We start from the raw sequence: 25,270 nt of genomic DNA, 5'->3' as shown, positions 1-25,270 counted from the left end.
GCTTGTGAATTATATGGATTATTGGACCTACGAGCTTTGCGTCATCAAATTATATTCTATTTCATTATTTTATCTTTTATTTTTATTTTATGTGATATTTATCCCCACGCTTTTTGAAAAAATGGGGAGATATTGTAATTGGCTTTGTCTGTCTGTCTGTCTCCAGCCGTTACACCATCTCCTCCTAAACCATTGTGTAGACATTCACCAAACTTGGTAATTATGATCACCACATGGCAAGAAGGTGCAAGAGCAGCGTCAATTTGATTCCCTGGGATGGGATCAAAAGGTCAAATGCCCCAAAAAAGGAATTGCGGGCACATTTTAAAATGAAACTTTGTACAGTATATGCAATAAACATTGGGGGAAACCTAAGAGGTGTAGGTATTTTTATTTTATTAAAATTGTTTTTTGGATTTTACCACCGGTTCATGTGGGGGCAGGGTGGGTGAGGACTTGGGGTCACAGCGGTCAAAACGAAAATTTATTTTAACTCAAAATTTGATATTGGGTCATTCCTGGTGGAACTTTTTTTTGCCATCTTTCAACTTTGTTTTAGATGGGAAGCGTGGAGATTTACGGAGACTCGCCATCAACTTCGCTCCAACCATTGATTTTTCATTAATCTGCATCATTTAGTTTCATTTATTCACTAAAGATTTTCATCAAAATGGAAAGTTTTTGCAATTCGAATCACCTCTCCATCATCACCCGTTATGCTCAACTTTATAAAAAAAAAAACAATCATTTTTTGTTGGGAAGTATGGATTATGTTTTTTGAAAATCGTATCATGGAGTAAACTAGCCGTAATCATACAAGTTGCATTTGGTGAATGGAGAGGATTGTGGTTCATAAATTGTAAAATTGGGGGGAGGGGGAATAAATGATTAAAATGGCAAATACCGTATTTGTATCAAAACTTGTTGAACTAGGGCATGCCCGTACTATATCTATATCTAAAATTATATCCCCCCCTCTATTTACATGAAATGGTTTGGTCCATGAAATGTTTTGGTTCATTCGCAACGCCAAAGCGAACGGCGAACGCTTTACATGAAATGGTTTGGTTCATGAAATGTTTTGGTCCATTCGCAACGCCAAAGCGAACGGCGAACGGCTTGCGAGTACAGTGACAATCCCCCCGGGGTTTTAATTAGTTTTAAAACATCGTTTAACGCCAACATAGCGCCAACATAGTTTGCCGACGGGAAATAAATGAATACGCTCTCAAATGTGCCATCCGAGGCAGAGTGTGTTCGCCACGTTCGGCACACGCGATAGCTCGCTGCTCTCTGATTGGTTGAATCGTTTTTTGGACATAGCTCGGTAAGTAATTGTCCGATTAATATGAAACCTTGAAAAGGCACATCCTCGGGTCCCCAGCAATATACCTGGCAAGTTTAAAGTATATCGGACCCGTGGTTGTCGAGAAACAGCGGTCACAGACAAACAAACGTAGAAACAAACAAACGTACAAACAAACAAACGTACAAACAAACAAACACACAGAGATTACTGGAATTATAGATAGATGAATCCCGTCCAACAACGTGATTGCTTTGTCATTACATTGTGTTTTTCCTCGAGTTATTTCAAACATTCTCATCTTTGCATTGTGCTGATTTCTTGCAGATGAAGCTATTGGTAAAGCTCAAGAAGAAGAGTGCAAACCCTGGGAACCCTGTGCCATAGCTCACCAGGCTGGGGCAGAAGTTCTTGTTATGGCAGGTTACCAGCCTGGTAGGTGGTCACTGTCTTTCTTGTTGAAAGGGGTTTTCCTTGTTCATTGGTTATTGATGATGATGACCACTTCTCTTTGCATCTTCAGATCTCTTTGCATCTCTTCTCTTTGCATCTCTCAATGCATCAATTTCAGATGCAGCTCAATGCTTCAGATGCAGTTTCAATTCAGATGCAGATGCAGTGCCAATGCAGTTTCGTGGCTTTTGGGCACAATCCTATAAAGTCCACAATCCACAATCCCACAATCTTTAAAGACTTGCTGTTTTTTTTAAATTAAAGAGTTCAAATATTAATCATGACTATTATCCTCGTCATGAAAACATAACTTGTCCAGTCTTCAATGTGTTGTTTTAGTTTTTAAAATGTACATAAACTCATCGGTGATGTTGAGTGTACAAAAGTGGACGTGTACATTTAAAAGTGTACAAGGACGTAACTTCTTTAAAGTGTTTGTGTACATAATGATTTGTAAAAGAAGAAGTGAAAAAGAAAACCCCTTGGGTTCTCTAGCAAAAGTAACTAGCAAAAGTACTTGTCCCAAGTGATGGGAAAAGCTTGCCATGGAGGTGGCAAGAATAACCACAGAAAATGACAACCAGGCAGTTGTCTGGTGAAATTCAATCCATCTTGTAGCGCTCAACTTCACCAAAGGTAGCGCTATTTAAACCAACTGCAACAGCGAGGAAGTACACCTCATCGTTTTCCCTGGGGATTTCCCAAAGGAAGGAGCCACTAACTCCGCTAAAACCTGGCCGGTAGAGCCTTTTACCTGTGTGACAAATTTGGCCCAAATTCATCCAGAGGTTTCTGAGTGTACGGTAACACACACAAATAGACAGACAAATCGACATTTATAGTTATAGATAAAATTAAGACAAGGTCACGAAGAGGAAACAAAGTGAAAAAGAGGAAACAAAGTGATCATAATATGTAACCAAAACACAAACACTCATCTATATTAACTTGTAACATGCTACAGGAAGCAATGCTATGATAGTTTACACAACTAGCAACGGTACCCGCCCTATGGGCAGGGCTTCAATTGGCAGGCCCAAATGAAAAGGAAAAATATCAGAAATTTAAGGTTTTTAAAAAATGTTAAACGATTGATATAAACATCCGTTAAATCATATCACACGCAAATCATCAAAATCTAAAGTCTAAACAGTATTTGTAGAATTTCAATAAAAGCCACATCACTGTTCATATTGGTAAATATTATTCCATGTTTGGAAAAACTGGAAAATTGGAAAAATTGGAAATTGGAAAAAAATTGGAAAAACAATATAGCCTATTTTACTCCAGGGGGTCCCAGGATTACCCACCCAAAATTTCGTTGCGATCGGTTCAGCCGTTTTTGCGGTACATGGGAACGGACAGACAGACAGACAGACAGACATTTGGTGAATTATAGTAAGATAACTGCACTCACATTCACATGTTGTATGTACTACTTTGTGCTGCATCATTAGGGTCTCCCATCCTGCAGAGACCTGTGTTGAGCTACACTGTGTTATAACAAGCATATGTACAGCACAATACAACACAAAATATCACAGCCCTGCACTCTATTGTGTATGCTCTATGCTGTACTGACCTGCATTATCCTGCATAGACCTGTGATTTATTTTTTCACACAACTGAGGCTCATGGAAGAGCGAGGTGACAGAGGGGAAAATGGCAATGCACACAAACTGAGAAGGTTGGAGAACAAGCATGGAAAATTAACAAACAGGATACAGGAAGTGGGCAAAGCACATGAGTAATAGATTTGAATGAGGTTCACAAGAACATGTGGCCTGGATGAGAACACATTAACTCATTACAAAAGTATACCTGAAGATATTCAATGAGATGCCTAAATACAATAAAGTAACAAAAACTGCTAAGCAAGACAATTCTGAGACAGGTATCCTCAGCTTTTAAAGATGGATTCTCAGAGGAGAGAAAATGGCGCCCAGGCGTGAGGGAGCCTCAAAGAAGAACGGGAATTTACCGGATATCAAGTAGTCTCGTTGGCTGCACTCTGCTAATACAAACTATCTTGTGTTATTCTATACTCACGCATAGGCCTGAGTCCAAGTCGCACATCTACACCGTCTACATGGCCCAATGTCATGCAAAATGCCATAATGAGAATGGTCTGCAAAGATAAACAAAGTGAGGACTATATGTCGAACCCGTGTGTCTTTGCATAACCAGTTAATTGAATAGTGTCGCAATTCATGTCAACGATCTTTGGAAAAGGCCAAAGTTAACAGAAACTGGCTTTTCAAGTGCTTGAAGTGGAATTTGTAGCACGTAACACATGATTTCTGATGGCGATTCGACCCGAGGGAAGACAAAAGACGCAGACAATTTACTATATTATCAAATCGTATCACAAAGCAGCGTATGGATGTCATTTGTAGGCGCGGCACTTGCGTTGCTTTGCACTGGTGCATACATTATTATTACTGTTGTTATTATCTGTCCAGCCTCTGACCCTCTGCATTCTGCATCCGGTTCCAGACCTGGACCCTGCCTCAGATCCCAGTTTTGGCCCGAGGAACAAAAAAGGTAAGAAGTTTCCATTGTGCATCCGAATTGCAAAAGGTTTTGTAATTGTTGCAGCTTGTAAATCTTACCAGCCACACACTGGACATCAGGTTATTAAATAATATGAAGAAAATCTTTACTTTTGTTTGTGCACATGGGAACGAAACTCCTGAGAAAGGAACAAACTTCAAAAGTAATTGAGCTATTATCACATTGTTTTTCGAGTTAGCCATTTGTAGCATCATCCCGAATCTATTTAACACAAATTTTGTCACGAAAAGTTAGTGATGCTACAGAACTTGACAACAGAAATTACAGGTCATAAGGGGCCATTTCTTCATGTATCCACATACATATGGTAGAAGGTATGGGGCTATTCCGCATATGGTGTTTGCAGGTGGAGTAAGATAGAAGAGGCGGGAGGAGGAAACGGGGTACCCTATGTGCAAATCGTTGCTGTATTAACGTTTTTACCCTGGTTATATTTCTCCTTTTCAAATGTTTCTTTTCCTTAGTTGTCAAAATTGTCACGTCAGAGGGGGGTCCGTTAACATGAACAGTCTTTGCCTGACGGTCAAAGACCATCCACGGATTCTGAAATGATCTCATTCACTGCTTTCTTAATTAATTGTTCTTTATATTTTATATTACGTTCCCCAAGAATCACCCAAATGAAAGCCAAACCTGTTGGGAACTGTGTAGGAGCAAAAATGCAGGAAAATGCTACTTAGAGTTAAAATGGGTTATTATGTTTCCTTGTTTCGGGACGAGGTGAAGGTGTTGCCAGTTTTTCCTCCTCTTCTTTTTCTCTGTAGACCTTTACATTTAGTGGCTCTCAGCCTTGTTTAGGGTGAATTTCAATTAAAAAAAGATTGTAAAAGAAATACCAACACAGGAATAGACAAGAAAACATGACCCAGCCAGATCTGGTGCATGAGGACAGGGTTTTACAGATCAAGGTTCAAGGTTTTACGGAACAATAGAACCCTATCTGCTTTTTAATGGATGCTTACTGCCTCATGTTTTACAAGTGCATGTTTTACAAAACGACTTAGTTCTAGACAAATAGCCGTTACAAGGAGAATGCTACCCCACGCGAACGGGGACAAATCCATTCTTGCCACAATCTATCTATTAATTCCTCCCTTCCCCTCCCCTTCCCCCTGCCCCCCCCCCCCACCTCATCCTACCCCCTGCCCCCTACCCCCCTTAACGCATGTTTACCAATAGGGAAGCCGAATATCACATTCATAAATCCCATTAAAACAAAATACAGTATATAATAACATACAGGTATGTTCAACTAGACCGGCACTCAGCAGAGAGCATACCTCCGCCTGGTTAGCCATATCACTCAATGGTGAAGAATCATTAAAAAAACCCGGCACCAAAATTGAATAGACTCTTGTCACACACACAACCTGTACACCAAGTTTCGTCGAAATCCATCCACACCTTTTTGAGATATCCTGCTATGTATCGTTTTTGGCCATAACTCCCAATGGTGAAGAATCACTTTAAAAATTATAGTAGCCGGATCCGAATCCGGATCTTCACCAAAATCTAATCATTACGTCCTTGTCACATACACTACCTCTCTGCCAAATTTCGTCCGAATCCGTCCACAACTTTGAGATATTTTGTTCACAAACAAACAAACAAACAGACAGACAGTGGTAAAAACATAACCTCCATCCACCTTTGGTGGCAGAGGTAATCAGCTTGTTCTTGCCACCTACCCAACTCATCCAGCTAGTTTGGTCAGAAATTGTCTCCAACTTTTTGAAATATCGTGCTATGTATCATTCCGGGCCCATATTTCTTCAATGGTGAAGGATCACTTAAAATATAAAACCAAGGATCCTTGATCTTCACCAGAATCGAATCAGTTCGTTCTTGTCACACACCCAATCCACCCACCAAGTTATTTCCTAGTTATTGTGTTTCCTATCTCTTCATAGTTAAATTATATAGAATCTTCCAAAGCTGAAAAACCTCCCCTCAAAATCCCGTTTTTATGGGGGATTCAAGTCGAAAGCGTTCTCTCCAACAATTTTCATCGCAGGTACCAGTACCAATTAGGTCCCTGTACCATTTGCGTCGCGATGTGAATGCGATTTAAAATTTTGGGCTGTGGACAAAAAGTTTGGGAACCACCGATTTAGATCCATTTTGAAAAGTTATCAATGACAACAAAGTACTTTTGCTTGTTTACTATTGGCATAAGTCGACATGGATGCACTACCAAAGTGCACTGGTCCAGTACCAAGTATGTAATATTGAATTGATAGTGGGTTAAAGGGGCAACAATTGGGCACACACACACCAAGGTGCTGTTGCATGTTGCTTATGGTATACCGGGACAATGCTAATAAATCCGACTTCTTTTAAACTTTTCAAAATATGAAAACTTTCTTGACCGACAATGTTAACAACAAATGGCAAACACGCAGATACACTTTTCTTTACCTTGTTCACATTGTAATAACTTGGTAATGCTCAGACAGAGAGACAGAGAAAACACAGGACGTCATTCAGTGGCCATTATATTTTCCTTTGCAGGCAGAACAAAAATTGAATAGTACTCCGATTGTACAGAACAGGAAGTAATTGTTCAGCCTCAACAATAGCTAAGGAATACAGAATGCAAGGCGCTCCCCTTTAAGATCGTTATCCAGGACATTGGCATTTGTAAATCCCCAGTCTCAATTGGCATTTGTAACATCTGTTTACATGTTGATGACGACACGCAGAATCACTCTTTCAAAGTTACACAAACGGAGCTTTTTCCCACACTGCACTCTGCAGTGACCCCCAAATCGTTTCACTTATCTTGCCATTGGGGACAGCTATACATTAGATGTGCAATGAATTTGAAATTTGGCAGGAATACTGTCCTGGCCAAATAGCTGACTATTTCCATGTAACTGCATGCAACTAGTTTTCAATTGTATGATACCTGCAGACAACAATCTTACAAATTCTACTCAATCCACTAAATGCACGACACACAGGCTTCCATGCATCCCAGTATGTTGGGGATAAAACAAGAAAATGGCTTTTGTTTTTATATGCAAATTTGTTTGTAAGTGCAGATATTCAATGTATAAATTACATTGAACCACTTGAAAAACTAATTTTACAACAGGCAAAGTTAAAGCTGGGAAATAGCCTCTTGAAAACTATTTTTTATCCAATTAGTGTGTCAATTACTTCTTTTGTTTTGTTTTACCCGTGGCAGCCATAGCAAGGCCTCACCAAGGCCATCTCCCCTTTGGCTTGAATTGCTCCTTTGGGCAAGGGAATACACCCCAATTCTGCAGTTGGATGAATGATGATCACAGTAAGCTCCATTGGAAACTTGGAAAAGGTGGAGCTGCAGCAATAGACTCAGGTAGGTCACTTATTTGATGTTTTCACTGTGGATATCATGCTTTTGTATTTATACTTTGTGTGACTTTTTTTTATACACAGTAGCAAGATTAATCCTGCATTCATTTGTTAGCTTTCATGTAAAAAACGGATTCCCCTACTTGTAAAAGTTGAGCAGTTTGTATGTGACCAAGCAAAGACAAATAATAACAAGACCGAAAGTCTAACAACGGCGTAGTCATGCTTGTTTGATACTTTAGAAGAGGATAGTATGACCTGGGTGGGAATACCAGTTAGCAGTTAGCAAATAATGTAAGAATTAATTTTTTTGAGTTCAGGCATGGACAGCCGTGAATGACTCGTGAATGACTTGGGTAAAAAAAAAACGATGAACCAATGGCAAACAAATGGCAAACGATGAACCAATAAATTCCACATTCCTTCAGTCAAACGCCACCTTCAGTAGAACGCCGCCTTCAGTAGAACGCCACCTTCAGTCGAACGCCACCTTCAGTCGAATGCCACCTTCAGTCGAACGCCACCTTCAGTCGAACGCCACCTTCAGTCGAACACCACCTTCAGTCGAACGCCACCTTCAGTCGAACGCCACCTTCAGTCGAACGCCACCTTCAGTCGAACGCCACCTTGTCGAACGCCACCTTCAGTCGAACGCCACCTTCAGTCGAACGTCAGACATTGACAGCAGGTTCGTGAAGGACATGCACAAAAAAACGTACTCAGTCTGAATGTTGTTATATCCAGTCAATGGCGAAACTGCAAATGCAGAATCTGCGAATGTCATGGATGGAAACCCTTACGTCATTTTCTCATTCTGCTTTAAACTCAACATCTCCATAGTTCACTTCCGGATTTGGGAGCAAGGTCTGTGTCGCCTGTGTCTTCCTATATAAATGTGCGGCTCTGAAGTAACATGGCAGCGTGTGCAAAACGACTGAGAAACAGGTGTAGCGGCCGCTTCTGTGTTACAGATTCGGCGCGCACTCTTCACACAAGCGTGCGACTGAGAAAGACGTGTAACGGCCGCTTCCGTTTTGCAGAAGTCAATCTTTTTTCAAAAATGGGCGCCATGTACTGTTTAGATTTTGATGATTTCCGTGTGATATGATTCAATGGATGTTTATATGAATCGTTTAAAATATAAAAAAGCCTTCAATTTCTCATATTTTGCCTTTTCATTTGGGCTTCCCAATTGAAGCCCTGGAGTAAAATAGGCTATATTGTTTTTCCAAGTTTTCCAATTTTCCAGTTTTTCCAAACACGATGGAATAATATTTACCGATATGAACAGTGATGTGGCTTTTAAAATTTTACAAATACTGTTTAGATTTTGATGACAATTACGAACCGGCAGCAAATGCGGAAGTGGACAGATGACGGATGACGGATGACGGTTTGATAATATCCAAATACAACCGTCATTCAATCGTAAAGTTAAATCGTTAAAACGTTAATCATGTTAATCATTTTGTTAAAGTATCAATTGAAGATTGGAATTGAGTGAATACAATTACGATTTTGAATTCGTAATTGTATTCACCCAACCGTACGGAACTTCACATCAGGATTTAAATATTTGCTTATGTCACGAATGTTGTTAAAAGTTTATTTTTTATATTAATGTTATTTAATTTGTGATTGGAGTTCTGCTGTTTGGAATGAAAAAAGAGATATCGATCTCAAGTGAATGACGGAATGCCGTGATGGTTTTACTTTCTAAACGTGAATTCACGGATCGCCATATGCAGATTCGCCATTGACTGGGTATGGAACAAACGTACCCATTTGTTTGCAAACGGGTACGTTTTTCATGGAAGTCCTTCACAAACTTGCTGTCCATGTCTGACGTGTGACTGAAGGTGCTACAGTAATGTGGAATTTATTGGTTTCATGCTTTATTTGCTTTAGCATTCGCCGTGTCTGCATTGTCTATTTGCTTCTGGCCTCCCACCCGTGCATAGCACGGGTACCTCACTAGTTCTTGTAATATGCGTACAAGCTTAGTTACGAGTAATGTATAAACAAAAGCTCAGATCAAACTTGAACTGCCCTCATATATTGTAACCCACTGATCAAAATGCAAGGTGGCATGATTGGAATTATTTGACTTGGAGTTTATGTGAAGCCATAACACCATTTATTTTATTATCTATTTTGTTTAGCTTTATTATTGAGTGATTTTTGTCATTAAAAGTGGGAGGCGAATAAGAAGAAAATAAGTTTGAGGCAAAAATCCATAGGAAGTGTTGAGGATGATTGTAAGGGGCAAATTCATAACAAATGAATACGAATGCAAATCATGAAATACAGTCTCACGTCAGCATCTTTAGCTCCACAAACCTTTTTCGTTTTTCATACACTTAGCCTGGCATTTCAACTCGCTTTAAAAAAACGTTTTTTTAAATGGATGGCACGCAGGGGAACGCACAACCCCAAAGCCACACAAGTAGTTACCCTCGACAAAAACAATACTCGGAATTCCACCCCGGTTGACTGAAAATGGTGAAACCATTGAAGAGTTTCCTTCTACTATGCGGGTAACCTTCACCACAGCTTTCAAGACCAGTTTCCCTGGAGCATTCTGGTTTTAAGGCGCCAGATACTTGTCTTTTACACATCCGCCATCTGTTGACATTTGGTTTGAATGAGAAGACTAGTTGAAGAAGATTTGGTCAGTAGGAGTTGGCTAACAGGATAGCTCTAGAGTTCCTAGTTTTCTAGGTCTCTAGAGTTCCTAGGTTCCTGTCAAAGATTTGACATATTCTCTAGAAGAGGCTATTTGAGATACTGCCATAAGAGTTTGAATCTTGGCCCAGCTATAAACCTATTTTCGATATCGGGTAGTTGTATGGATCAAATATTATGGGTCAAACATAGATATGTGTTTCTACCTGTTAAGATGCTGATCCCTTAACCCTGTCACATCAATTCCTAACCTTTTGGACCCCAACAAATCTTTAGGGGTGGTGGTTCTTATGCAGCCTGTGGCTGCTGGCTGCATCATTTTCTTGGGGCGTGGCTGTGCTGCTGATGTAGTGCCCCTTTTACCAGTCACCTGGTACTCATTTTGCCAACCTCAAAAGGATGACAGGCTGAGTTAACCCACCTGGTGGTCATAAGGGGCCATCAACGGAAATTCAAAGACTAAGGAGTTCAGACTCAGGACCCTAAGATCTCAAGCCAGCCACCTTAGCCGTTAAGCTAACATGAGGCTTAAAAAGAACTTTTTATTTAGTATCTTATCAAAAGTTTTCTGTAAGATATACTACATGAATAGACAGTTCATTCAAAGGTGGCTAAATTTTAATTTGATGGGATAGTGAGACAGATAGCCATTCTGAGTAGCAACAGGAGAGTGATTGGCTGAAAAATGTGCCACAGGCCATGTTGTGGCCTCTATCTCCACTGAATAAATAATTTGCCAAATGAATGATGAGGGATGCAGTATAGACATGCATCACTAGACGACATAAATGGCCGAATTACACCCGCACTTTAGAATGAGGTTGTGAGACAAAATGTATCCTAGCTTTGTGCATTTATATGTTTGTATCCATAGATATGTTCCTGGAGTTGTATTGCCTACCTTTGTTCCGTTTGCTTTGTTTTTGTTTGCCTTCCCAATATAATTTCATCCATTCTTGCAGGTTACTTCCTATACATGGAGGCAGAGAAAGCAGGGGATTATGTGGGGGGTGTGGCTCGAATGTTGAGTCCTGCCCTTCCAGCACGCAGCTCTGGACACTGCCTTAAGTTCCGGTTTTTGCTTAGAAACAAAGCTCCTGGATCAGCAATTTCCTGGGGAATATCTCCTGCTACAACAGAAAAGATGCTACTTAATGATACAGGTGGGGCTGTGCACCATGCTACCAGTGATTTAGGACAACCAGTTGTCCCTCATGTTCTTCCTCCACCGGATGAAGACATTGTACATATGGGGAATTCTGGATCTCCTTACCCAACTGAAAAAGTACAAATGGACCTGTCAAAGCTGAAAGACTTGTTTCCAAATATGAATCATGAAGATATGCTTAAGATCATACAGAATATGCAGGCAGAAACAAGTCATGGAGCAGTGACAATGAAACCCTCTCAACCTACCGTCCCACATCCAATGGATACAAAACACATTTTTGGGGGGATGCCTCCAGGCCTTGGAAATGCAGATTCTCTTGGTGATTGGCAAGAATTTAATGAAGATAATTTTGACATTTATTTTGAAAAGACCACAAAAACAGAGGATGAAAGTTCAGAGAGAGTTCTTCAGGGTCCATCTCTCCAAGTTGTGACCCGCAGTCAAACGCCACTCGGCATGAACCAACAGAAATTGTGGGCATTACAGGATCCTCAGCAAAGCGATGCATCTCAGTGGAGGAAAATTGGAGTATTGCTTCCCAGAGACAGAGGCCCATACCAGGTTGGTTTTTCCTCACTGTGGTTTTTTTAGGCCAATTATCCACTAATGTATCAATGCACGCTTATTGCGCTGATTTTCTGTTGAGCTGTATGGAAGTTTCTTTGAAGCATTTTCCACCTTTTTTTTTTTTTTTTTTTTTTTTGTATACTGAATCGAGGCTCGTGAAAGAGCTAACATTTACTTCACAAACAAATCGACCAGACAAACAAAATACACAAAAAGAGGGAGCGGAAGACAAGATGGGGAGAAAAGGGGAAGCACACAAACACAACATCCGAGAGCAGGGAGATGTGTGGAAGGGAGAGGGCCCGGGGGGAGGAGGCATGGGAAAGAGGGGGGGGGGGGGGGAGGGAGAAGTATAAAGCCCAAGGACTTCCAGGACAGAAGTTGGTATTTCAAAAAGTGGAATTGGGGTGAAATTAGCGGGGGTAGAAAAGATCAAGGTTTGGAGGTTTGCAATTTGCCATTGGAGGTTTGGAGGCAGAAAAGATCAAGGTTTGCCATTGCTTATCGTCAAATTTCAACAATTACCTTGAATTTGAATTGCACATTTATTTACACTAGTGCCCCCCACTCCTTATGGGAGTGGAAGGAAGGGTCATGTTATTATCCTCTCTGGGGTGTATAGATTACAGTAGATCTAGGCTTAGGTTGGTTAGTCTGTGGGGGATGTAATAAGCATAGAATGGCTCAAGGAAGTCTGGGTTCCTCCCTTGCAGTTTAGTGTTAACCAACAGTAGCGACTGTTTCATATTTTTTTTAGCAGTACTTTATATTATTTACTTTTGGTGAATGTGCCCTATGAAACGCCACGATAAGTTATACACAAAAGTTATTACAGCGTTTGTCCAAGGAGGAAAAACCCTTTGGGGAGGGGATATTATTAGTATTAATATTGTTTTGTAATAACATATATTTTACTATTATCAATAGTGTTGTTATTACATTTGTTTTTAAAAACGGCCATGGAAAAATGGCACGATTAGCTGTCTTAACATTGATATACACCTCAACAGATTGGATAACTAACGACCGAATGTATCACGGTCAGACAGACAGACAGACACCATATTGTGTATTTTAGTACGTGATTTTTGACATATTCTCAATGCAAACGAATAGCAAAAAACAACAACTTTAATTGGAAATAAAATCTGCTGCACGTTGAGTTGGATGAAAGATCCATTCTTATCTTTATATTGAAGTGTGGTGCTGCGCACACAACTTGCTTGCCAAAGAGGTAGGCCACAATGCGTTTGATAAAACCAAGAGTCTTTATTATGAAAGCTCGAACTGCAGCACTGAGCGGGCCCAAGCTTAGAGCCCGCATATATGTGCCGAGGCCACGCCTCGTCCTCGGGCGTGGCCGGTCGGTCGATAGGCGGGGCATGCATTCCAGTTCCCCGCCTGGACGTTCGCTCCACCTGCTGGTGCGCTGAATTCGTGTACCTTGCTTGTGTCCGCCACACGCGCCCCCCCAGAATTCCCGCGCACCTGAAGGGTGAGTTTGCGGGGAAGCCGGATGACCCGGCCGAAACGCCCCCTGGCGATGGGTGCCGGTCTGGGGGGTGGCGGGACGGCAGGGCTGGGGGGTCCGACCGCCGGGGGGCAGCCTTGACGCGGAGGCAGAGCTGCTGGCGGGGGTGCCGGGGGTCCGACCGCCGGGGGGCGGCCTCGACGCGGAGGCAGAGTCGCTGGCGGGGGGTGGTCCGGATCGAGGTGGGCCGGCTTGAGGCGGTCCACGGAAATGCGATCCGGGGCACCGCCGATGTCGACCGTGAAAAACCTGTCACCGGCCTCAAACACGCGGAAGGGCCCGTCATACGGTGGCCGCAGCGGTGCCCGGTGGGCGTCGTGCAGGATGAACACGTACTTTGCCGTGCGAAGCTCCGGGGCGACGTGGGAAGGCGGGCAACCGTGGTGTGCCGTTGGCACCGGGGCGAACCTCCGGGCGGTCTCCTGAAGGGCGGAGCGCTGTTGTGCCGCGGACCAAAGAGCCGTGGAGTTGGGGATAAATTCACCCGGTACCCGCAGTGGTTGCCCGAAGACAAGCTCCGCCGAGGACGTGCGCAGGTCGTCCTTGGGCGCCGTCCTGAGGCCCAGCAGGACCCAGGGGAGTCTGTCGACCCAGCCGCCGTCGCAGAGGCTGGCCCGGAGCGCGGCCTTCATGGAGCGATGAAAGCGCTCGCACCGGCCATTGGCCTGGGGGTGGTAGGCCGTGGTGTGGTGTAGCTTCACCCCGAGTCCTTGCGCCACCGCGGCCCAGAGCTCCGAGGTGAACTGGGGGCCGCGGTCGGACGAGATGTCCGAGGGGGCACCGAACCGGGCAACCCAAGTGGCGATAAAGGCTTGCGCCACCTCAGCCGCAGACGTCGCCGCCAATGGGACGGCCTCCGGCCACCGTGTGGTGCGGTCGACCATGGTGAGGAGGTGGGTGAACCCTTGCGAGGCGGGCAGAGGTCCCACCAAGTCGACGTGCACGTGGTCGAACCGCCGCTCGGGCACCGTAAATGGGGCCAACGGTGCCTGGGTGTGGCGGTGGACCTTTGCTCGCCGGCACGCGAGGCACGTCCTGGCCCAGTCGCGGATGTCCTTCTGGAGGCCATGCCAGACGAACTTTGCCCCGACGAGTTTCTGGGATGCCCTCGCGCCAGGGTGGGACAGGCCGTGGATGGCGTCGAACACCGAGCGCTGCCAGCCAGCGGGCAAGATGGGGCGAGGCCGGCCGAGGGAGACGTCGCATAGGAGGGCTGTGCCCGCGGCATCGAACGGCACCTCGGTGACGCGGAGGCCCGTGACGGCGGTCCGCAAGGCCTGGACGCCGGGGTCGGCGGTCTGGGCCTCTGCCATCCGGGCATAGTCGACCCTGAGGTGGACCGCGTGCACGACGGACCGGGAAAGGCAATCCGCCACCGGGTTGTCCTTACCCGCCACGTGACAGATGTCCGTCGTGTACTCGGACACGGCAGAGAGGTGGCGCTGCTGCCGTGCCAACCATGGCTCGGCGACCTTGGCCATCGCGAACACAAGGGGCTTGTGGTCAATGAAGGCCGTGAACGGGCGGCCCTCCAGCAGATGGCGGAAGTGTCGGACCGCCAGGTGGAGTCCGAGCAAATCGCGGTCGAAGGTGCTGTACCGGCGTTAGTGCCGGCGAAGCTGCCAGCTGAAAAACGCCAGCGGTTGCCAAGCACCATGCACCCATTGCTCGTGCACCGCGCCCACCGCATAATCCGACGCGTCGGTGGTGAGGGCGATCGGTGAGTCGGGCGCCGGGTGCGCCAGCATGGTGGCGTCAGCCAGAGCCAGCTTTGCGCCCGTGAACGCCACGGCCATCGGCTCCGACCAAGCGATGTCACCTTTGCCCGGCTTGCCCCGGAGGGCCTTGTGCAAGGGGCGGAGGAGCTGGGCGACGTGGGGCACGAAGCGGTGGTAAAAGTTTACCATGCCCAGGAACTCCTGGAGCCCCTTGATAGTGCGGGGCCGTGGGAAATCCCTGACCGTCTCCACCTTGGCCGGTAAAGGGACGGCCCCGTGCTCGGTGATGCGGTGCCCCAAGAAGTCGATGGTGGTGACACCGAAACGGCACTTGGCAGGGTTGATGATTAGGCCATGCTGGCCCAGGCGTTCGAAAAGCATGCGGAGGTGGAGCAGGTGCTCCTCCCGGACGCGTTTGCGACTAGGATGTCGTCCAGGTAGACGAACAGGAAAGGTAAGTCGCGCAAGACGCTATCCATAAGCCGCTGGAACGCCTGAGCCGCATTCTTCAGCCCGAAGGGCATCCTTAGAAATTCGAAGAGGCCGAAAGGGGTGATGACGGCCGTCTTCGGGACGTCGTCCGGTTGGACGGGGACCTGATGGTAGCCCCGGATGAGGTCCACCTTCGAAAACACGGTCGTGTTGGCCAACCGGGCGGAAATGTCCTGAATGTGTGGGACCGGGTAGCGGTCGGGGGTGGTGGCATCGTTGAGCCAGCGGTAGTCACCGCACGGCCGCCATCCCCCGCTGTGCTTCGGCACGATGTGCAGCGGGGAAGCCGACGTGCTGTTGGAGCGCCGCACGATCCCCAGCCGCTCCAGCGTGGCGAACTCCACTTTCGCCACCGCGAGCTTCGTGGGCTCGAGCCGGCGTGCCCGGGCATAGACAGGCGGCCCGACTGTGGGGATGTGATGCTCCACCCCGTGCATAACGGCCACCGCTGAAAAGGTGGGCCGCGTGAGGGCCGGGAAACTGGCGAGGAGGCGGGTAAAGTCGTCCGCTGCCGGAAGCGTACAAACCAAACTCGCCGGGACGGAACAGTCCAGCAGGCCGGTTGGCAAGCCGCTCGGTGAGCCGCTCAGTGAGCCGCTCAACGAGCTGCTCAGCGAACTAAAGGTTTCAGCCTGGACGAGCCGTCTGCGCTTTATGTCGACCAACAATCCATGCGCACATAGGAAGTCCACACCGAGCAATGCCATGGGCACGCTAGCAGTCACGAGCGACCATTGAAAGCGCTGCCCTCTGAACCGCAGGGAGAGGCAGCGCTTCCCGAACGTGCGGATGGGTGTACCGTTGGCGGCAAGCAAAGCGGGGCCCCGGCCCGCGGTTCGCTTGTCGGACGTGTAGGCTGGGATGACGCTTACCTGCGCTCCTGTATCACAGAGGAAACGGCGCCTGGACAAGGTGTCTGTTAGGGTGCACACGGTGCCCCTTTAAATTTTTTTTAAATAGAATCAATCTGTCCCTGGTCTCATTGTATTCCTATACCAAAATAAGAAAGCCAGGCAAACTTTCAAGAAGATTGGAAACTATTTATGTGTCCCACCACTGCTTTGAATATTCACTGGCAAAAACAAATAAACGGCAATAAACGCTTACAGAAATAGGTGGTATACATACAAAGGACACATGTAGGGATTTATTTTGTTGGCAAACATCGACAGAAAATATTAATGCATGACAGACATAGTTCAGATATTGATATAAAGTACATTTTATATTCCTTCACAAGTTCACACATGTATTCAACAATGTATTAATTGAACATAATGGCCAATTTGGCTAACATACACAAAACAGAAAGGCAACAAACTCATGAATCAGCTGCTTATGACTTTTGGTCCAACAATGTCTTTATTGTCCCTGACTTTTATCATCTGGTTCAGTTGTCCTTTTTCTCAGATTGGGCCTCATCTTTCTGTTCTCTTCAACAACTTGGAGAACATTCTGATAGTGCTCTTCACCGCGAGCAGCTGCCAAGAAGTCGGAGCTCAGCTTCACGCCTCGTTCTGCTGAATCATTCACTACATTGATTGCTCCAACATTGATCAAGGCATTCTTGTAGAATTCTGATTCAGGCCACTCGGAAACATCCAGGGACAGGAACCCTGCTTCCAGCTTCAGAACATGGAAGAAAAACCATGAATCTTCGGTGACAAAGTCAGCAAGTTTTGAGCCGAGATTGACTTCTGTTGGGAACCTTGGTTTGCCGAAGCCTGTTCCGAAACGATTCTCAGGAAGCTGGCGCGGTGTGTCAGGTCTTTTTTGGAGCAGTTGGTCTGCAAGTAGGCGACACTCATGAGCTGGGGTGTTACTGCTGAATAGTGCCAGTGGTATTAGCTCTCCAGTAAGGCACCACAGGTGTCGACTGAACGCCTTCAGTGCGCTACTGGCCACTATGGTGTCGAGTTCCTGATACCGTAGCAGCTTCTTGTACAGGAGGAGGTCATTCCAGGGCGCATCTACACTGATGGAGCATTGCATCCACCAAGTGGAATAGACGAGTGTTGCAAAGGTGACGAATTCTGTGAGCTTCTTTCCCTGGTGCTTGGCTGTTATTGTTCCAGATGGGAGATCCTGGATTTGTGTCTCAAACAGGCAGATTTTCAAACAGTAGATCAATTTCGCCATCCACCTAGCTTCGTGTAAGGCACCAGGACGCTGAAATGTTGTAGTAGGGTAGTCAGGATCGAGATAGACTGCACACAGCTGTAGAAATTCTTTGTAGTCGTCCCGTTTCTGGTCAACTTGTGATGTCACGAGTTGCAAGGTTTCTGCACGCCATTCATCAATTAGATCTTTACCTTCCTCAGGAAATGACGCTAACTGTATTCGGTGCAGTGGCTGATCGCTCTCATGGGGAACCAAGTTCCAATTTTTCCTGAGACGAGTGAACAGCATGACATCTGGAGACTTGGATGTCTCGATCTTGAGATCCTCAAACACATGTGTAAGAATGACTTCTCCTACGTGATGCCGACAACCAGACCACAAAAGTTGACGTTCTAGGGTTTCCTGTATCTGAATGCATGCTGCGGACACATGCCCTGTGTTGCTAGCGGTCGTATCAAACACCATGTTGCAAATGGAGTCTGTGCAGTTCCAACTGCACAGCAAATCAAATGTGAGCTTTGAAATGATTTCTCCAGATTTTTTATCAGTTCCAGGTTTGTAAGCAGGCACACCAAGAACCTTGATGTCTGTCACATCTCCAACCGCCACAGTCAGCTGCTCCTCATTTTCATATTTATTTGTGAGCGAGGGAAGCAGCTTGCCATCCCAGTGAAGAGAAGCAAACTGTGGAACATCCCACTTCTCCTGGTAACTTTCAGCTATTTGCTTTCCGATTTCTCGTCTGGATTTATCAGCCACAGCATACGATGTATATACTTTGGACACATCCCCTCCAGCTTCCTGGACGAATGCCTCAGTGAAAGCAGCCTTTTGTGATGGAGTCATCTTCATTCTGGTAGCAAGTGCAACCATTTTGGGGGATTTCATGATGTTATGAGGTATGAAAGCCTCTGTCCCAGAATGTACCACTCGTCTGTGCTTTCTTCTCGGATGTGTATCCATAGAGGTTCCTGGCAAGAGATCCACTCCATCCTTGGTGTCACCAGGATCAGTATCAGAACTGCTCTCAAATGTTGCTGTAGCAGTTAACTCCGCCATCTCAGCTTCTGCCTTTTCTTGCTTTCGTCTGTCCAGAAGCTTGCGTTGTTCTGATCTCTGTTTCTGTTTCGCGAGGGAAGCGTCAAAACCTCCAAAGCTAGCAATACGATCTGTCTTCATGGACTGCAGGAATTTGATGTCCTCAGGAGTTTTCATTTTCTCTTCAGCATCAAGCGGCCAGAGTGGGAATGTTTTGGAAAGATCCTGCTCATGTTCATGGACTTTGCTCAAAACAGTTGGCATGTCACGGCGACTTTTGGGGATTTGTCTTAGTTTGGAGTTCTCATCGTGCAGCTTCAAGATCTTTTCACATGCTTTGCGATCACATATCAAAGGAACGTTTGCTTTCTCATAAAAAGGCTGAATCTTTGCAAGCACCAGCTTGGAACAATCTCACTTGGTTTTGTTGGTAGAATATCCATCCTGTATATGGAATATCAGACACCGAAGGACCTGTAGTGCTGTAGGCAAGCGAGATCCAGTTATTTCTGAATCAACGTCCGTGATCGATTGACCTAGTGCAAATATCTCAGAAGAGTTTCTTGTTTTCATTCTACTAGATCCTGCTGCAGTTGCTGGTGAGCCTGGCGTAGATTCAAGCTGGAGTTCATCAGTTGAGCAGATATCAAGAACACCAGCATCTTGTGATGATTTATCCTCCTCCATAATATTTCCTCTCTGCTAGTAATTCTGGCAGCGCACACAAACGTATCACAAATGTGTGTCAATATCTACAACTGGGTAATAGCATCTGTGTCATGACAGGCCAAAGGCAAACATGTCAGCTACATCAGGATCAGTTCCTGCATAATGCATATACTTGCTACAGAGCAGATCAGTCAATCAGCTCATATTGTGACTGCATTGTTATGTCTAGACTGTGAATGTCTAAAAATAGCCCAAATCTAGCAGCAGTTTCCATGGCAACTGTCTGGACATTTCATCCCTGGCATTTCTATTTACAACTTTACACAGGTAAATCAATTCACATTGAACTCTCAAGAAAAAACAACAACAAATAATGATACTAGTGCTGGAATTAAAGACAGCCTATTTACCATAATATTGTTATAATGGCGGCTTATGGCCATTTTTGTGGAAATATTCAAGTGAATGGTGGGACACATAAATAGAGTCCAATTTTCATAAAAATTGACTAGGACTATTATTTTAATGATTGGAACAAAATAAAAACAGGGACAGGGCAATATGCTCATATGGGGGCACCGTGTGCACCCTAGGTCCGTGATAAAGAGGAGGCTGCCAGAATGGCCGACACTCAGGGCCGCTACCGAGTGCCGGCTTGGTCGTTTCCCGACCTGCCAAACGAGCACGGTGGGCAACACTTCTTAGCCTTGTGGCTGAACCTGGCGTGGAAATAGCACCAGGCTTGAGGCGGCGGGGGCGGCGGCGGTTTTCTCGGTGGCGGTGGTGGTGGTGGTCGGGGCGCAGCAGCGGCCACGAGGGACGCTGTAGCATCTGCCTCGGGAACCACGACGGCTGCACCGTAACTCGCCCACGTGTCGCAAGCCGCGAAGAACTTGTCGGCCTCTACGGCCAGGGCGCGGGGTTCCCTGATGTTGGAACCGGCCAGCGCGAGGCATACCTGTAGAGGTAGCTGGCGTAGGAAAAGCGCCCGAAATAAAAAAATCCGGGGCTTGGTCACCCAGCAGCGACAGCATATAATCCATCCGCACGGATGGTCGTGTGTCGCCGAGTTCGGGAAGGTCCAGGAGGCGGTCGGCCCGTTCGATCTGAGGCCGAACGTGGCGATGAGGAGACGTTTGATCGCTCCGTACTTGTGGTCGGCCGGCGGGTGCCGCAGGATGGACACGACTCGGGCGGCAGTGCCGGGCCCGAGGGAGGCGACCATGTGGTAGTAACGGGTCTCGTCCGCCGTTATGCCTCGAAGCTGGAATTGCGCTTCGGCCTGCACGAACCACACATCGGCCTGTGCTTCCCAAAACTCTGGGAGTTTTACCATGACAGCGTTGTTGGCCATGGCGCGTTCGGTGGTCAGCAACGGCTGAACCAATCGGGGTCACCAGTGAAGTGTGGTGCTGCGCACACAACTTGCTTGCCAAAGAGGTAGGCCACAACGCGTTTGATAAAACCAAGAGTCTTTATTATGAAAGCTCGAACTGCAGCACTGAGCGGGCCCGAGCTTAGAGCCCGCATATATGTGCCGAGGCCACGCCTCGTCCCCGGGCGTGGCCGGTCGGTCGATAGGCAGGGCATGCATTCCAGTTCCCCGCCTGGACGTTCGCGCCACCTGCTGGTGCGCTGAATTCGTGTACCTTGCTTGTGTCCGCCACAATATGGTGATTAATGATGCACTAATGATGCAGAGCCAGTGAATTTTCCTGTTCAACTTTTGAGTACTTTGAGGTGCACAAACTAAATGGACACCATTGTCACTACTTGTATACCCATTGGCACCCCGAGCATGTTATTCAGCTAACTGCAGCTAAAACAACGAATGGGATCACTGGCATTTCTGGTGGAAATATTTGCAAGTCAAACACATTTTGTCTGCTATGTGGCATGTGGACTTACATTGATGGTCGACACTGCATTTTGGTAGTTTAAAAATATATATATTTGAGTTGTCAAATCAACTCTCTTTTTGCACTTGTAACTGTTCTTATTGTGATCCACCATTCCCATATTCCAAACCCAATTTGTCTCCTGACCCAGATCACACCGGGGAATGATGTAGCAGCTCCCATTCCCCACACAAGTACATTATGCTTTTTTGCTCTTAATAATAGATATATACCTTTTCACTCTTAATGTCACTTTTTTTTCATAGTTTTTAAAACTTTTGCGAATATTGTATGTCCATTATATATAGCGAATTTTTTGTTATGTATTATTCTCAGTATGAACCTCCTTCAGAGGCCATTTTTCCCCTCAAAGCAGGGGTTGGCCTTTTTCGGGCACCTTGGTCCCCTTTTTGAAACAATGTTTTATGGCCGGATGCCCTTCCTGCCGCCAACCCTGTTAGTCGCCTCTTGCAACACACAGGGAATTACCAGTGAACTGATACTCAATTTGCCGACCTCGGAAGGATGACAGGCTGAGTCAACCCCCCTGGCGTTAATTCAGCGATCGACCGGGATTCGAACCCAGGATCCTAGGATCCCAAGGCAGCACCCGAACCGCTAAGCCAATCACAATGCAGCATATGGCTGCTACGAGTATTTCAATAAACTAATTCAATTCAATTCAAAGTGCCCAACCAAATCACAATAAATAAACAAGAAAAAGAGCAATCAGAGATTGCAAACCCTCGCCAGGATGTATTTTCAGTGGTTTTAAGGCTTTTGTGTCAAAACAAATATGGCGGCCGAACCACGTGACCGATGACGTCATCATTCATATTTTTTAAAACTAATTTATTCCTAGATTATGCTCAAGAAATTTCATCTTGAATGGATGAAGTTTTGTGTTTGTCAAATTATGACGTCATAATGGAGGCACCTATGACATCATCATTGACATATGTTATTCCACATGAGGAGTTCTTTACAATGAGCCATGTCTCAATTTTTTCTATGTAGCACTTTCAGAGATATAAAGGTGCAAATGTTTTCAGTTTTTCCAAGATGGCGGCCGACCAATATGACCGATGACATCATTATTATTTTTTCTCCACCAATTTATGCCGACATGACGCTCAAGAAATTTCATCTTAATCGGATTAAGTTTTGTACTTGTCGAATTATGACGTCATAATGGAGGCACCTATGACATCATCATTAACATATTTTATTCCCCATGTAGAGTTATTTACAATGAGCCATATCTCAATTTTTTTCTATTCAGCACTTTTGGAGATATAGAGGTGCAAAGTTTTTCGGTTTTTCTAAGATGGCGGTCGAACCACGTGACGTCATAATTATGAAAAAATTATACAGGTGGAGTTGCACCTATGGTGAAAATTTCCTGTCTATCGGACCAATGGTTGCAGAGAAAATCATGTTTATTCTGTGCGGACAAACAGACAGACAGACAGACAAACGGACTCAAATGCAATACCCTCTCCTCAGGCGAGGGTAATAATTAAATAAGTAAATAAATAAGTGAACAAGGAATCAAAATTACAATCTGTATACAGTATTGCACAAACACTCGCTACACATTACATCCCGGGGACAATAAAATATTATTGTCAAAATGTATTGGGCCAGGGATAATAAAATGCTACACAATCATACAAAGCTCGGTGTACCTGGGATCGGGGGTTTGAAGCATGGCATGCAAATGTGTTCTTCCCACCTGCAATCCAGCAGTGACCTGAAGTTGAAAATGAAAAGTGTTCCTCATCCCCCCTTCTCCTTCCATCTTCCCTTAACATTCTTCCCTTCATGCCATAACAGGTGGTGTTAGAAGGAGCGCTGGGCCTTGCACCTCATGGGCAGCTTATTGCGATTGATGATGTGCGTGTGACACATGACTCACCTTGGGACTGCACAAGTACGTGCTTCTGCAAAATCCTGAATTTTCACTTGCTCTTGAAATTCCATGATGTGGGATGTGTACTGCAGGAAGTGGATTACATCGTTCTCAATGCACTGTTAAATCACAAGCTGTATGACTCAGAACACGTGTGCGCTAAACATACTGAATCTGCTGCATGGATGGCTCGGCTCTTCTTAGGTCTAACCTTATGCATCTTGTTTAACCAGCTTGAGGTATGGTTTTTGCAGCATGATGAACAAGGCTTTCACCACTAATTTAGACCATTTCTTATGTTCTGGCTTGGGGAGGTGACAATAACAAGGCGATTCAATTTTGGTTCAGGTCCGGATGCAGATCCGGCCTATCAGTGGGATACAAAATGTAAACTGTTCAGCCTGGTGGAGGTGTGCGGTCGGCCGAGTGCCATTGTAGTTGTCATTGTTTTATTTAATTTCCTCAATTTCTCAGCGTTATTAGCCCCTTACCTGGAGGGGACTAGATGTTTGCTCTTCGTCTGTCTGTCCAACCCACCTGTTGGTTTCTGCACTTTTTTTCCCATAACCCCTAACATTTATGTAGGCCTACAAAACTTGGTTCCTCACTCCTAATTCCTGGGGAGGAAGAAAAAGGTCAACAAAGCACATAAAGCAAGCAAAAAGGTCACCATGCTTCAGCAGGCATGGTGTCTCCCATCTGAGGTGAAATCCACCTTCCCCGCACCTCTCCGTCTCACCCTCCCCCACCCCACCCCCAGCCCTCTCCCTTCGACAGATCTACCGATGTCCCTGTTCGCTACTGTTGTGCTTCCTTCTCTCTTCCCCTCTCACCCTCCCTGCCCCGACTCCCTTCCACAGATCTACCGATGTCCCTGTTCGCTACTGTTGATGTGCTTCCTTCTCTCTTCCCCTCTCACCCTCCCCGCCCCCAGCCCTCTCCCTACCACAGATCTACCGATGTCCCTGTTCGCTACTGTTGATGTGCTTCCTTCTCTCTCCCCCTCTCACCCCCCCCTCCTCCCCACGCCCAGCCCTCTCCCTTCCACAGATCTACCGGTCCCTGTCGCTCCTGTTGATGTGCTTCCTTCTCTCTCCCTCTCCTGTCTCCCACCCCCTTTATTATACATTTTATGTGTTATATGTGTTGCTCTTACACGAGCCTCGACTTTGTATACAAAAAAAAACATATTCAACTGAAACTTAGTCCATGGCTTTATTATGACAATTTACAGAACAGCTTTGAGTTTGGGGACGTTTCGCCAAATTTTCACTGAGTTATGCCCTTTTTTATTGGAACAGGAACATTCATTGGGACCGGTAGGGAACATGTATTGCAAAGCAATTCTCCCTCTTGTTTTATTTGAATTATGATGGCGTAATAAAATTCTTCTTCCTTCTCTGCTCCTTCTTTTTCTTCCGTTCTTTTTACCTGTCTTCTTTCTATTTTCATCTATGCATCCACATATCGGTTTGCTTGTTCGTGTTGCTGCTTGTTTGTACTAGTGTGCCCCTCAGCTTTTTCAGCTCTTCTAGCTCTTCTAGCTCTTCTAGCAGCCATGGGATTCCCATGCATAAGCTCTTGTCTTTCTGTTGATAAACATTAGATCTGAATAGGTTTGATGGCATTTTGACTCGCTCCGTGTTGCAGAATATCTCATTAAATATCAAAATAGGATCATACAGTTCTGGTTGTTTCTTACTTGTTTTGACTTTAAATAAGTAATTTTAAGAACAAAATTATCTTTGAAATGACAACCTGAGACCGGTCATTCGTGCCCAATTGTATTACCAATT

General features: G+C 45.5%; 1 protein-coding gene across 1 annotated transcript in view; it reads left to right on the top strand.

Annotated features, from left to right (window-relative positions):
- Positions 1-25,270, top strand: part of LOC137430044 (neuropilin-1) — a 90,988-nt gene that overhangs the window by 53,593 nt on the left and 12,125 nt on the right. The window contains exons 11-15 of the mRNA XM_068120537.2: positions 1,634-1,741; positions 4,256-4,303; positions 7,524-7,676; positions 11,320-12,089; positions 23,399-23,495. Of these exons, the coding sequence (XP_067976638.2) occupies positions 1,634-1,741; positions 4,256-4,303; positions 7,524-7,676; positions 11,320-12,089; positions 23,399-23,495 (1,176 nt within the window). The remainder of the gene's footprint in view (positions 1-1,633; positions 1,742-4,255; positions 4,304-7,523; positions 7,677-11,319; positions 12,090-23,398; positions 23,496-25,270) is intronic.

The sequence above is a fragment of the Myxine glutinosa genome, chromosome 1 (assembly GCF_964187855.1).
Source record: "Myxine glutinosa chromosome 1, kmMyxGlut1.1, whole genome shotgun sequence".
NCBI lineage: Eukaryota > Metazoa > Chordata > Myxini > Myxiniformes > Myxinidae > Myxine > Myxine glutinosa.
This window is presented reverse-complemented; position numbering and strand designations above follow the sequence as displayed.